At 42.4% G+C, this 13,294-nt stretch overlaps 1 protein-coding gene across 2 annotated transcripts in view; it reads right to left on the bottom strand.

Moving 5' to 3' along the window:
- The window catches only part of ZNF212 (zinc finger protein 212), a 39,333-nt gene extending 27,115 nt beyond the window's left edge, over positions 1–12,218 (bottom strand). Inside the window, exon 1 of one of the 2 annotated variants that reach the window (XM_004484250.3) lies at positions 12,044–12,218. In XM_004484250.3, the coding sequence (XP_004484307.1) occupies positions 12,044–12,067 (24 nt within the window). In that variant the 5' untranslated portion in view covers positions 12,068–12,218. The remainder of the gene's footprint in view (positions 1–12,043) is intronic. The other variant, XM_004484251.3, reaches the window with a different exon arrangement.
- Between the last annotated feature and the right edge of the window lie 1,076 nt (positions 12,219–13,294).

The raw sequence follows: 13,294 nt of genomic DNA, 5'->3' as shown, positions 1-13,294 counted from the left end.
TGCTACAAGGACACATTTTTCACTGTGGTTAGGAAGGATAGCTTCATAGGCAACTCCCCAAATAGAAGATTGAAGCAGTATTATTCCTCTTTTAGAAGTTCTTCATATAGAGAGAGCATGTCAATGTGAAGAACAAGAGCCTTGCTTCTCAAATTCAAGAAAAAGCATGAACAAATCTATAGATTTTTCTCTGATACAGTCCCCAGAACGCTCGATAAAGAATCCTTTTTCATTCATGCCACATGTCTGGATAAGGAGAAGGGAAAGGGGTAGGAAGGTGAAGTACTGGAACAGGCGAGTCTACTGATGCTTTGGGCTCTACTTTTCTGCCGGTGGTTGTCGGTGTCTTCTCTGGCAGCAGTGGCAGCCTGATGGGGGGAAGAGAGGGCCACCCATCAATCACCTCTTCTTGAAGTCATATTTTTTTGCATATATAGAAGAGGTCAGTCTTAGAGCTCCCCAAATTGACAATCTTTGGGCAGCCATCTCCATCCTTCTCTTGGATGGTACACTCCTTACAACAAAAGGCATCAGAGACTCCAGGGCCTCCACAGATCATGCAGTGTCCCTGCTAAAAGCCATAGTTACACTCATCACATATGCAGGGTGCAGAGATGCACTTAGCAATCACAGCTGACACGCTTGCCATCACATTTTTCACACAGTCTTCCAATGGCAAGACCAGCCTGCTTGCAGCAAAAGATCAAATCTGGATGTTTAGCCATAGCATCCACTCAAGTCAGCCGTCATATCATATTTGTTATAAAAATTTAAGAAACAAGTGCTAGTCCTTAGGTACTTCTAACTATATTTACTTTAATAAAGAGAACTGATTTACTGACATGTAGCCATTTAGACTCCCCCCTCCCCAAGATGGCTCCCTTACCTAACTGTTCATTGTTTCAGCTCATTGTCTGCTCATCTTCTTTTAGGAGGCACCAGGAGCCAAACCTGGGACCTCCCATGTGGGAGGCAGGTGCCCAACCCACTTGAACCACATCCACTCCCTGATCACTGCATCTGCTTGTTGCATCAACTTGTCTTTTTTAGACAAACCTGGAACCTCTGTGAGGCGAGCGCCCAACTGCTTGAGCCACATCTGCTCCCAATTCCAGTTAAGACTTCTAAAAGGTGATTGTCTTTTTTCCATCTCTTAATGTTCACATAGATGATCTTTCATGAAAACTAATATGTAATAATAGCTAACATGTATTCAGTATTTACTGTTTCCCAGGTACTGTGCTTAGCTCTTTAAATGCCTTCTATTAATTTTTTAAAAATTTAATATGTTTACATATAATTTCATATAATTTTATAAATGTGATGATATCAGACATGGTAGTTTTAAAATGCTATTCTCCTATTTTCCTTTTACTCATGGCTCCTTCTTTTCCCTCTAAGTCCCTCCTTCACCATTGCCATAACTTCTAAGCCACTTTCTAGTATATAATCTTCCAAATTTTCTCCATTGTTCAATTTACCCCATTTAGCAATTTTTTAAAGCTTGAAGACATTTGAGAACTGCAATTTTTAAAGTATAAGATATTTCTTTCACTCTGGAATTCATCCTTCCCCAACACCCCCATCCCAAACCAAAAGAAAAACTTCAAGAATTCTTCTAAGAAGAGCTGTGCATTTTTTATTTGGATTTTTGTTGTTTGTTTTTTCTCCATGCACATGGATGTGTGTGTGTGGTTAAAGAGAAAAGATAAAGGCTTGAGATGGAATTCCTGATTTCAGGAAAACAGAAGGTTTATAATAATGCATAGTTTCTAATACATACAAAGAGGTGTGAAAATATGTTTTGACTAAGGCACTAAGATGCAAATCTTTAAATGAGGTATGTGAAAACCAGTTAAGCCCTTCATGTGCATCAAGGTAGAAAAAGGGTGGCAAGGGAGACTGATGAGGGATTTTGAGGGGGAGATTTTACTGGAGAAAACCATGCTCAAAATGCCACATCCTCTACCCCCAGTGGGGGTAGAAAGAGTATGAGTGTGTGGTCTCCCTGTTTTTAACTCCACAAAAAAAATTATTACTGTTTCAGTTAGTCAACATTTGTTTAGACCCATTTTGTGGAACAACACACTGTCTTACATTTTCAAGCCTTCCACTTGGGATAATTTTCCTTTTACCTGAAATATATACTTTAGAATATCCTTTAATGTGCGTATATCAGTAGCAAACTGTCAGTTTTGATTTGTCTGAAAATGTCCTTACTTTTGCTTTTGAAAGTTATTTCTGCTGACTATAAACTTTTTTTAAAAAGATTTATTTATTTATTTCTCTCCCCTTCCCTGCCACCCCAGTTGTCTGTTCTCTGTGTCTGTTTGCTGTGTCTTCTTTGTCCGCTTCTGTTGTTGTCAGCGGCACGGGAATCTGTGTTTCTTTCTGCTGTGTCATCTTGTTGTGTCAGCTCTCCGTGTGTGCGGCACCACTACTGGGCAGGCTGCACTTTCTTTCGCACTGGGCGGCTCTCCTTATGCAGGAGGCTCCCCTACACGGGGTACACCCCTGTGTGGCAGGGCACTCCTTGCGCACATCAGCACTGTGCATGGGCCAGCTCCACATGGGTCAAGGAGGCCCGGGGTTTGAACCGTGGACCTCCCATGTGGTAGATGGACGCCCTAACCACTGGGCCAAGTCCGCCACCTATAAACTTCTGCAATCACAGTTTTTGGTTTTTGGCTTTTGTTTCCAACAAATTAATGACATTGCTTTACTGTCCTCTGGTTTTCATTGCTGCCAATGAGACGTTAGCCTCCATTTAGTTTTATTGTAGTTTATTTGAAGGTAATCTGTCTTTCTCCAGCTGCTTTTAAGAATTCTCTCTACATTGTATTCTGTATTTTCACTATTATGTATCTATGTGGAGATTTATTTTAAGTTATCTTGATTGAGATTCACGGGACTTCTATGGATTGATATTTTGTATCAGTCGTACAAATTCTCAGTTGTTAGGTCCTCATCAAATACAACTTCCAGAACAGGCTGTGTGCATGTATATTTTCCTTCTGCAATTTCAATTAGATCAATGTCAGACCTCATTCCATCCTCCATTTCTCTCAACTTTTCATTTCTTCCATCTCTCTCTCACTGTTTTTTTTTTTTTTTTTACTTTGTGCTACATTCTGGGTAATTTCTTCAGTTCTACCATCCAGTTGACTATCTCTTTGGCACATCTAATGTGCTGAGTAAAGCTTTCCATTGACTTTATTTTATTGTCCATTGTTTCTACTGGCTGTTTCTCATGCTGTTTCCTTGTTTGGTAATTTTTGATTGTGAATTCCTATTTCTTGGACGTTTAAATGTAGTGTCTTCCAGAGAAGATATATATTTATTTTCTGACTTGAAGTTTCTTGGACCATCCAAGTTGTATGAATCAAGCAAGAAACCTACATGAGGGTCACCATGAATTTTCAAAGGGCAACCCATCTCTCAGCACCAAGATTTGACATAATCTTCTTTGCACTCACTTAGAAGTAAAAGTTTACTTTCAGTTCATTCTTACACAGAAAGTTGCCCTTTGAAGTCTCAGCTTTATGGGTTTGGGGTAGGGAGCTTCTTGGACTCTCCATCTGTATTAGTCAGCCAAAGGGATGCTGATGCAAAATAACAAATTGGTTGGTTTTTATAAAGAGTATTTATTTGGGGTAGGAGCTTACAGATACCAGGCCCTTAAGCATAAGTTAGTTCCCTTACCAAGTCTATTTTCACAAAATGGCTACCAATGTCTGCAAGGGTTCAGGCTTCCTGTGTTCCTCTGAGCGCAGTTCCTGTTTTCTCCACAAGGTCAGCTATAGACTATGAGGCTCTCTAGGCTTTGCCTCTCTCCACAAGGTCAGCTGTAGACTATCAGGCAAACAGTTCTGTCTCTTTCCCCAGAGCTCCAGCTTAAGACTTCAGCATCAAACTCTACATCAAAACAACAATATTTAGAACCCTCAAGTCTGTCCTTTGTCAAGCTTTTTATCTGTGAGTCCCCACCCACCAAGGGGCAAGGACTCAATGCCCTAATGACATGGCCAATCAAAACCCTAATCATAACTCAATCACACCCAGGTACAGATCAGATTACCAACATAATCCAATATCTATTTTGGAACATCAAAGTGCTACACTCCACCCTCTGAATTCCAAAAAGACATTACAATATTAAACAAACCTTAAATCAGTAACAATGCAAGTAATAAACCATATCACAATTAATTTAAAGAAATACAGTTTGTCTTAGGGCAAAGTCCTGTCTGCTATAGACCTCTGAAATTTACAAAACAATTTATGTTTCCAATACACAAATGGACAGACAAAGGATAAACATTTTCATTACAATAAGGAGAAATTGGGAGGGAAACATGAGTCACTGGTTTCTCTACAGTTCAGTAGACCTGCAGGGCATCCTCCATTCGACTTCAATCTAAGAGTCATTCTTAAGATGGTGGTTTCTTCTCCTTGGGGCCATATGGGGACCCAGCCTTTCCACATGCTTGCCCAATGGCCATTTTCTTGGTTCCACCCTCATCAAGCATCTGGGTGTTGACCAAGCTCCAGACCTCACCCTCCAAGAGTGTTGGGGTGATTGCCACACCTCACCCATCTTTGGGTTAGAGTCTTAACCCCCCTAGTAGAGTGATGTATAGACAACATTCCCCCTAACCTTTGGCAAACAGGCTCAACCCACTCAGAGCACCAAGTTGACCACCCCACCTTTCCTAACTTTAGCATGCAGGCTCAACCCTCTCAAAGCAATGAGTTGACCACCTGACCTTCCCTAATCCATGGGGGACAGGTCTACCCCTCTCAGACCTGTGGGGTGCTGACCTTAATTGCCCTAATCCTTGGGAAATGTGTTCCACCCTCTCTGCACCCCGGAGTGGCAAAACTCTCCGAGAACATTGGGTGGGAACATCGACCCTCTTCAACTGCTGGTGCAAACTCACCCTCTCAGTACACATGGGTGGGGTTCCTCTCTTGGCCCAAGGTGATATATTAATTCCAGATCTCAGCTGCCACGGTTTTCCTCTTAATTAACTTCCCCTTCAAGCTCTCCTTTCCATGTCTCTTTTATTCCAGGCTGACAGTGGTTTTGTTCTTACAGCTCTCTCAAAAACCTTGTTGGTTTACATGCAAGAAGCAGGGGTCAAAGCCACCAGACAGTAAGACTTTCCATAATTCTTTCCTAGATAACTGCAACGTCAGTCCTGATTTACAAGTTACAAGTTTAGGTAAGTCCTCCAATGGGGCACTTTCATCTGGGAGCTTGATTTCTAGAGGTTTGGAATTTCCAGAATCAGTTTCTGTTTTCTTTGTACCCAACAGTTCAGTCCTCAACATATCTCTCATATCTAGCATTTTGCTATAAGCTGCAAGCAAAAGCAAAGCTGCATTCTCCAGATTTACTTTGGAAATTTCTTCAGCTAAAGGCCCAGGCTCACCATTTTCAATTCTGCCTTCCATAAATACCAGGAGCTAATCCTGCTAAGCTCTCTGCAACTTTAAAACACGGATCACCTTTCCTCCAGTTTCCAATAATTGTTTCATCATTTACTTCTAAGGCATCATAAAAATTCTCTTTAGCATCCATATTGCTATCAACAGTCTCTTAAGGCACTGTAGGTGTTTTCTTCCAAGCATCTCATAATTCCTCCAAAAAATACCCCTTACCCATTTATAAAACCATTCCAGCATTTTGGTAATTGCAAAAGCACTTCCCCACTCCTTGGTACCAAATTCTGTATTAGTCAGCTAAAGGGGTGCTGATGCAAAATAACAGACATTGGTTGGTTTTTATAAAGGGTATTAATTTGGGTTAGGAGCTTACAGATAGCAGGCCATTAAACATAAGTTACTTCTCTCACCAAAGTCTATTTTCACATGTTGGAGCAAGACGGCTGCAGACATCTGAGAGGGTTCAGGCCTCCTGGGTTCCTCTGGGCTCAGCCCCTGTTTTCTCCACAAGGCCAGCTGTAGCCTATGAGGGTCACCAGGCTTTGCCTCTCTTCACAAGGTCAAATGCAGAGTATCAGGTGAATGGCTCCGTCTCTTTCCCCAGAGCTCCAGCTTAAGACTTCAGCATCAAACTCCAATATCAAAACTCCAACATTAAGAACCCTCAACTCTGTCCTTTGTCATGCCTTTTATCTGTGAGTCCCCACCCACCAAGGGGCGGGACTCAGTGCCCTAATGACGCAGCCCAATCAAAGCCCTAATCATAACTCAGCCATGCCCAGGTACAGATCAGATTACCAACATTATCCAATATCTATTTTTGGAATTCATAACCATATCAAACTGCTAAACCATCTTAATCACTGAGTTTCATGTTCTACATCCTAGGACCCTTGAGGCCACGAATACCAAAGCTAATGTTCAGTAAATGCCCTCAAAGTTGGCTTCAAAATTCAACTTACCTCTTAAGGGTTTCTTCTTTCACTTAGTTTTTAGCTCCAAGTATTCTTTACATTTCAAAATGTTTTATATAGAAATATAAAAGGATTTTCACCCAGCATTTTTAGTAAGTTTTCATTAGGATAATCAGTCAGGGCACCTAGATGTCAAATGAAAGATACAAAATCCTCATCTGAAGAGATAATATGTCTGAGACCAGAAATATGTTGAGGGGAACAGATTTGGCTCAACTGATAGAGCATCCACCTACCACATGGGAGGTCCAGGATTCAAACCCAGGGCCCCGACTTGTGTGGTGAGCTGGACCATGCACAGTGCTGATGTGCGCAAGGAGTGCTGTGCCACACAGGGGTGTCCCCCAAATAGGGATGCCCCATGCACAAGGAGTGCACCTCACAAGGAGAGCTGCCCCACGCAAAAAAAGCACAGCCTGCCCAGGAGTGGTGCTGCACACACAGAGAGCTGACGCAGCCAAGATGATGCAACAAAAAGAGAGAGATTCCCAGTCCCTCAGAAAAGAATGCAAGCAGACACAGAAGAACACACAGTGAATGGACACAGAAAGCAAACAGGGGGAGAGGGGAGAAGGGGAGAAAAATAAATTTTAAAAAAATCTTTAAAAAAAAGAAAAAGAAATATGTTCAGGAACAATTTAAGTTCTATAATGACAGATCAATAAAAAGTTATTTAAAGTGAAATTTTGGACTTGGTATAACTTTGTTTTTTTCATAAAAATATTTGTTTAAGGGGAAGCAGACTTGGCCCAATGGATAGGGCATCCACCTACCACATGGGAGGTCCGTGGTTCAAACCCCAGGCCTCCTTGACCCATGTGGAGCTGGCCCATGCTCATTGCTGATGCGCACAAGGAGTGCCGTGTCACACAGGGGTGTCCCACGCATAGGAGAGCCCCATGTGCAAGGAGTGTGCCCCGTAAGGAGTGCTGCCCAGTGTGAAAGAAAGTTCAGCCTGACCAAGAATAGTGCCGCACACATGGGGAGCTGACACAACAAGATGACGCAACAAAAAGAAACACAGATTCCTGGTGCCACTGATAAGGACAGAAGCAGTCACAGAACACACAGTGAATGGACAGAGAGCAGACAACTGGGGGCGGGTGAGGGGGAAGGAGAGAGAAATAAATAATCTTTAAAAAATATATATTTGGTTAATGTTGGGGTTTAAGATATATTTAGGGGATTTGAATCTCTGGACTGACAATGTGATAGCCAGGTCCTGAGCCTCAACAGACTCCAGCACCTACAATCTGATTTATTGGACTTACCACACTCAGCTAAGATGGAGTTGAAGAAGGACAACCACCACACCATGGAGCCTAGAGTGATTACAACTGAAAGTGGGAGGATTGCATCCAGCATCCATGTGGAATCTGAGCCTCCTCTTGACATAGAGGTGCAATGGACACAACCAATCCAATGTCCACATAGAAGAGGTGGCATTGGATTGGGAAAAGTGGACATGGTGGCTGATGGGTATGGGGAAAGGCAGGAAGAGATGAGAGATGGAGGCGTCTTTGGGACATGGAGCTGCCCTGGATGGTGCTTCAGAGGCAATCACCGGACATTGTAAATCCTCACAGGGCCCACTGGATGGAATGGAGGAGAGTATGGGCCATGATGTGGACCATTGACTATGAGGTGCAGAGGTGCCCAAAGATGTACTTACCAAATCCAAAAAAAAAAAAAAAAAAAAGAATATAGATGTTTCCCATATACCAAACATCCTCCCCCTTTCCCCCTTTCCCCATTAATAACATTTTACATGTGGATGGTACATTTGTTACTGTTGATGTACCAATATTGAAACATTGCTACTAACCATGGTCAATGATTTACATTATGGTTTGCATTTTGGATTATACTCTTTTATGATTTTGATGAAAAAAAAAATATACATATATATATATTTGTTTAAGACAAGTAGGTATTCCAGTCCAAGAGAAGTGCTCTGGAAGTTAGTAACTTGTCCACCTGCCTCACTTCAGTACTAATTTGATGTTCAGGCAAAGCCAAGTTTTTTACTAGATCAGCTTGGCCTAAAGGGCTAGATGAGATAAATACTGTAAATATTTGTGTCATCTTCCCAGCCCAACTCTTGTTTCTCTGAAATCAAACACTGTGTACTCTAAGTCTTCCCTTCCCCTTTTAGTTCTTATTCACTTCCTACAAGACTCACCCTCACATCTATGGCCAATTGAATTTTGACAAGGGTGCTATGTCCACTCAATGGGGAAACAATAGTCTCTTCAACAAAAATCTAATATCCACATGCAAAAAAATGAAAGTGGATGTCTACCTCACACCATATACAAAAAGTAATTCAAAATGGATCAAAAGCCTAAATATAAGAATTGAAACTATAAAAATCCTAGAGAAAATCTAAGGGAACATGTTCAGGCCATTTTATTAAGCAACATATTCTTAGACTTTAATCATAAGCACAAGCAACAAAAGAAAAAAATAAATTGAACTTCATCAAAATTTAAACTTTTGTACACTAAAGACATTATCAACCAAGTGAAAAGGTAACCTACAGAATGGGAGATAACATTTGGAAACCATACATCTGATAAGGCTTTAATATCCAGAATGTATAAAGAACCCCTACAACTCAATAACAAAAAGACAAACAACTCAATTTTTAAAAAAAGGAAAAGGACTGGAACAGACATTTCTCTAAATACGACATATAAATGGCCCATAAGCACACAAAAAAATGTTCAATATCACTAGCTATTAGGGAAATGCAAATGAAAACCACAATGACATACCATTTCACTCCCACTAGAACACTAGAACGGCTGTCTAAGTTTTTCACAAGGCTACTAATGCAAAACCAGAAATGGGTTACTTTTATAATGGGATTTTTATTTAGGGTAAAAGCTTATAATTCAAAGGCTGTGAAACATCCAAATCAAGGCATCAACAGAGATGCTGCCACACTGAAGTCAGCTACTGGTGATCCCGGGGTCCTGCCACATGGTGATCTCGGCTGTGGTCCTTGCCTTCCCCTGCTGAATCTACCAAAGCTCACCTGTAGGCAACCAGATATAGGGCTTGTCTCTTTCCAGGCCTCCTCTCTCAATCTCAACTGCTCCACTTTCTTTCCAAGTTCAGATGTAGGTTAACAGGCATATGGATTATCTCTTCAGCCTTGAGCTGCTCCATGGGTCTAGCCTCTTGGGGGTTTCATGTTTAAGCTTTGGTTGCTAGCGATCGTTGAGTCCTCTCTCTCATATGGCAGGATCAAAAATGGCAGATCTCCCCTTTCCTGTGTCTCTCTCTGTGTCTCCATTTACATAAGACCCAGCAAGAGAGCAGAGCCTCAACGTGAGTAATGCCTCATTGATGTAGTTCAATGAAAAGGGTTTCACACCCACAGGAGTGGATTCTTTCAGAAACAGAATCTTTTTCTTTTTGGGATTCATAAAAGAATGTCAAACTGCCACAATGGCTATTATTAAAAACAAAACAAAACAAAAAACAGAAAATAAGTGTTGGAGAGAATGTGGTGAAATAGGAATCCTCGTACATTGTTGGTAGGAATATAAAATGATGCAGCAACTGTGGAAACAGTTTGGCAGTTCCACAGAATTAACTGAAGCTGGAGAAAAATCCAAATCAAGTGTCATCAAGGCAATCCTTTCTTCCCAAAGACTGGTCATCTGGGGCTGGCTGCTGGTGATCCTTGGTCCTTGGTTCCTCTGTCACATGGCAAGGCACAGAGCTGATCTCTTGGTCTCTTCCTTCTCTTATTGGTTCTGTTTCAGCCTTGTTTCCTGTGGTTTTCTCTCGGTATGAATTTAATTCTCTTACAAAGAATGCTAATAAAAGGACCAAAACCCATCCTGATTGAAGGGGGTCACACCTTAACTGAAGCAGCCTAATCAAAAAGTCCTACTTAGAACAGATTCACACCCACAGGAATGGATTAAACTTGAGTATATTTTTCTGAGCTTCAAATCACCATACTATAGGCTTATTCACATCTGCCAAAAGGTGGACACAAACCTGATGAATGAATTAACAAAACGTGCTATCTACATACCATGGAATATTATTCAGCCATAAAAAGAACGATGTTCTAATACAAGTGAAAACATGGATAAACCTTGAAGACATCATGTTTAGTGAAATAAGCCAGACACAAAAGGATAAAATTGTATAATCTCACTGATATGAAATAATTAAAATATGCAAATTCATAGAGTCACAAATTAGAATACAGGTTACTAGGGCCAGGGTTGGGGTAGTGAATAGAGAATTAATGCTTAATTCATACAGAGTTTTTATCTGGGATGATGGAAAGCTTTGGTAATGAATGGTGGTGACGGTAGCACAACATTATGAAGGTAATTAACACTATTTAATTGTATATTTAAAAATGGTTAAAAGGAAAAATTTTATGTTGCATATACATCACAATAAGTTTTTTTAATAAAAATAATCAAATAGCTCTCTCTGCATAAAGGAGCCTGCGCCAAAAGTCTGTGTATTTCTGTCCTTCTCTCCCATTTCTCAGCAAGCTCTGTTGTTTCCCCCATTTCTCAATGAATTCTTCTTACTGGCCTAACCTAAAAAAAAATCAAATATAGTACATACTGCTCATAGCAAACTTCACCACAGGATCTCCTTAGCCCTCAATTCTCACAGAGATCTCACATGATTTTGATAGTGTTTCTGGACCATGAAATGGAGCATTAAGAAAACAATTTCCATCTGCCATTTCCAAAACAATCCTCCTGAATTACTGAAATTGCCACTACTCTGGAATGGTACCAAAATGTCAGAGCAGAAAGAACCTTAAAGAGATCATCTAGCAACCAGTCCAACACTCTCAATTTACAGCTAAGTAAACGAAGTCTCAGATAGGTGAATGTAGGTGCCTAAAATCACCCAGATGGATAGCTGAAGCTGAGTTCTAGCTGAAATCCCATTTCCTGACTCCATGCCTAGGATTCTCCTCACCAAGCTCTGTGCTCCCTGAATGGAGATGACTGGGAGAAGGCAGGGAGAAGGAAGAAAGACTAGACAGCCTCACAAACAAAACTCAGCAACTACACCACGAGGTAATTCCTGTCCCAAGTAGAGGAAACCCAGCCAGACTTCAACCTATGAATGCAAGCCAAGTACAGAAATCTGCAGCAGGAGAATGTGGCAGAAGGAACGCGCAACACACCAGGCCAAAAACGAACTGACCACAGAGAGACAGTAAGTCTTGAGGTCTCCTGGGTAGCGGGTAGGATCGCAGCCAACGACGGGGACTCAGAGTTTCCAACCTGCAGCCCCTCTCCAACCTGGAAGCGGGTTCTCTTTTAGAATGGACAGAATGGGAGGGGACAGTCACAAATTCAAAACATAAGCCTCGGATAAGTTTCTCAGTGAAAGTGCGCAGGGTTGATGCTCGGACCCCGACGCGGAAGGAAGCGGAAGGAAGCGGAGAGGCAAAAGGTAGAGAATTAGGCTTGCAACGAGCGAGACCGGTGCTCACCCGCGCCAGGCCCGGCCGGGAGAATCCACACCCAGAACTGAGTCCAGAACACGAAGTCTCGCCCTGGGCAGAGGCCCCAAGGATCCCAAACGCGTTTTCAAGTCCGTGGAACGACAGCACTTACCCGAACGGACGCCGCCTCTGCCATGGCTGCCCGACGCCCCCTCAACACCCTGGCCCTGCCTGATACGCCTAGGGATGCGTGCCAGTCCGTTGGGCCGCTCTAGATGCTCTTAGAAGCCGCCACCACCGTCGTGTTGATAGAAGGTGCATTCTGGGAGTAGGAGTCTCCCAGGCCCAAGACTTGCTTCAGCTGATTACCTTTATTGCCTGGAATTCCTGTTCCGCCCTCGTGTGGCAGGAGGGCGAACAGCAGATTGGAACTCGAGGCTAGGGTCTAATTCAGTTCAGGACTGTTCAGTCCCTAAAAATCAAGTGTAGGTTAAGAATTTAAGGCAAACCAACAGTCTTTTGTTGTGAGTCTTCCACATGCTCATCACTCTGAGAAGTGTTTTGAGGGGTTCAAAAATGTATAAAATTCGGATTACTCTAAAGGAAAAACATGTTATCTGGTTGGGGAAAAGTGATCTGTTCTCAAATGGCAAATATTTTTATTCCAAAAGCTCACATGTTATTTGTTATTTAAAAACCAGAAATACACTTCCCCCGATAAACAGTATGGGGTCAGATACCTAGGCCAATCCACATTAGCTTATTAATTATGGTAATCACATGCCTTAGATTTTCCTCGACAGCCCTGATTGATTTCAAATATTTAATCCTATTCACATGCTGCATGATAGACAATGTGTTCAGAGTTGCTTCGGAGAACATGGCTGCATTACCATTTAATCACCATGTATTTTAAGCCAATGACAGCAGCAGTAGTGCCACCATCCCTGCCTAATGTGTACCACATTAGCTCTATAAAGAAAGACAATGAAGTTCCGCTTAGAACGTTAGGCATGGGACTTTGGTCCAGTGGTTAGGGCGTTCATCTACCACATGGGAGGTCCGCGGTTCAAACCCCCAGGCCTCCTTGACCCGTGTGGAGCTGGCCCATGCGCAGTGCTGATGCGCCAAGGAGTGCCCTGCCAGGCAGGGGTGTCCCCCGCCGTAGGGGAGCCCCACGCGCAAGGAGCTCACCCATAAGGAGAGCCGCCCAGGGCGAAGGAGGGAGCAGCCTGCCGAGGAAGGGCGCCGCCCACACTTCCCGTGCTGCTGACGACAACAGAAGCGGACAAAGAAACAAGACGCAGCAAAAAGACACAGAAAACCGACAACCGGGGGAGGGGAGGGGAATGTTAGGCATGAAGTGCTTTCCCTGAGAAACGCTAAGATTAACAGAAAATTACTTTCACATGACTGCCTCCTT

Source organism: Dasypus novemcinctus, chromosome 5, assembly GCF_030445035.2.
Source record: "Dasypus novemcinctus isolate mDasNov1 chromosome 5, mDasNov1.1.hap2, whole genome shotgun sequence".
NCBI classification, from domain to species: domain Eukaryota; kingdom Metazoa; phylum Chordata; class Mammalia; order Cingulata; family Dasypodidae; genus Dasypus; species Dasypus novemcinctus.
This window is presented reverse-complemented; position numbering and strand designations above follow the sequence as displayed.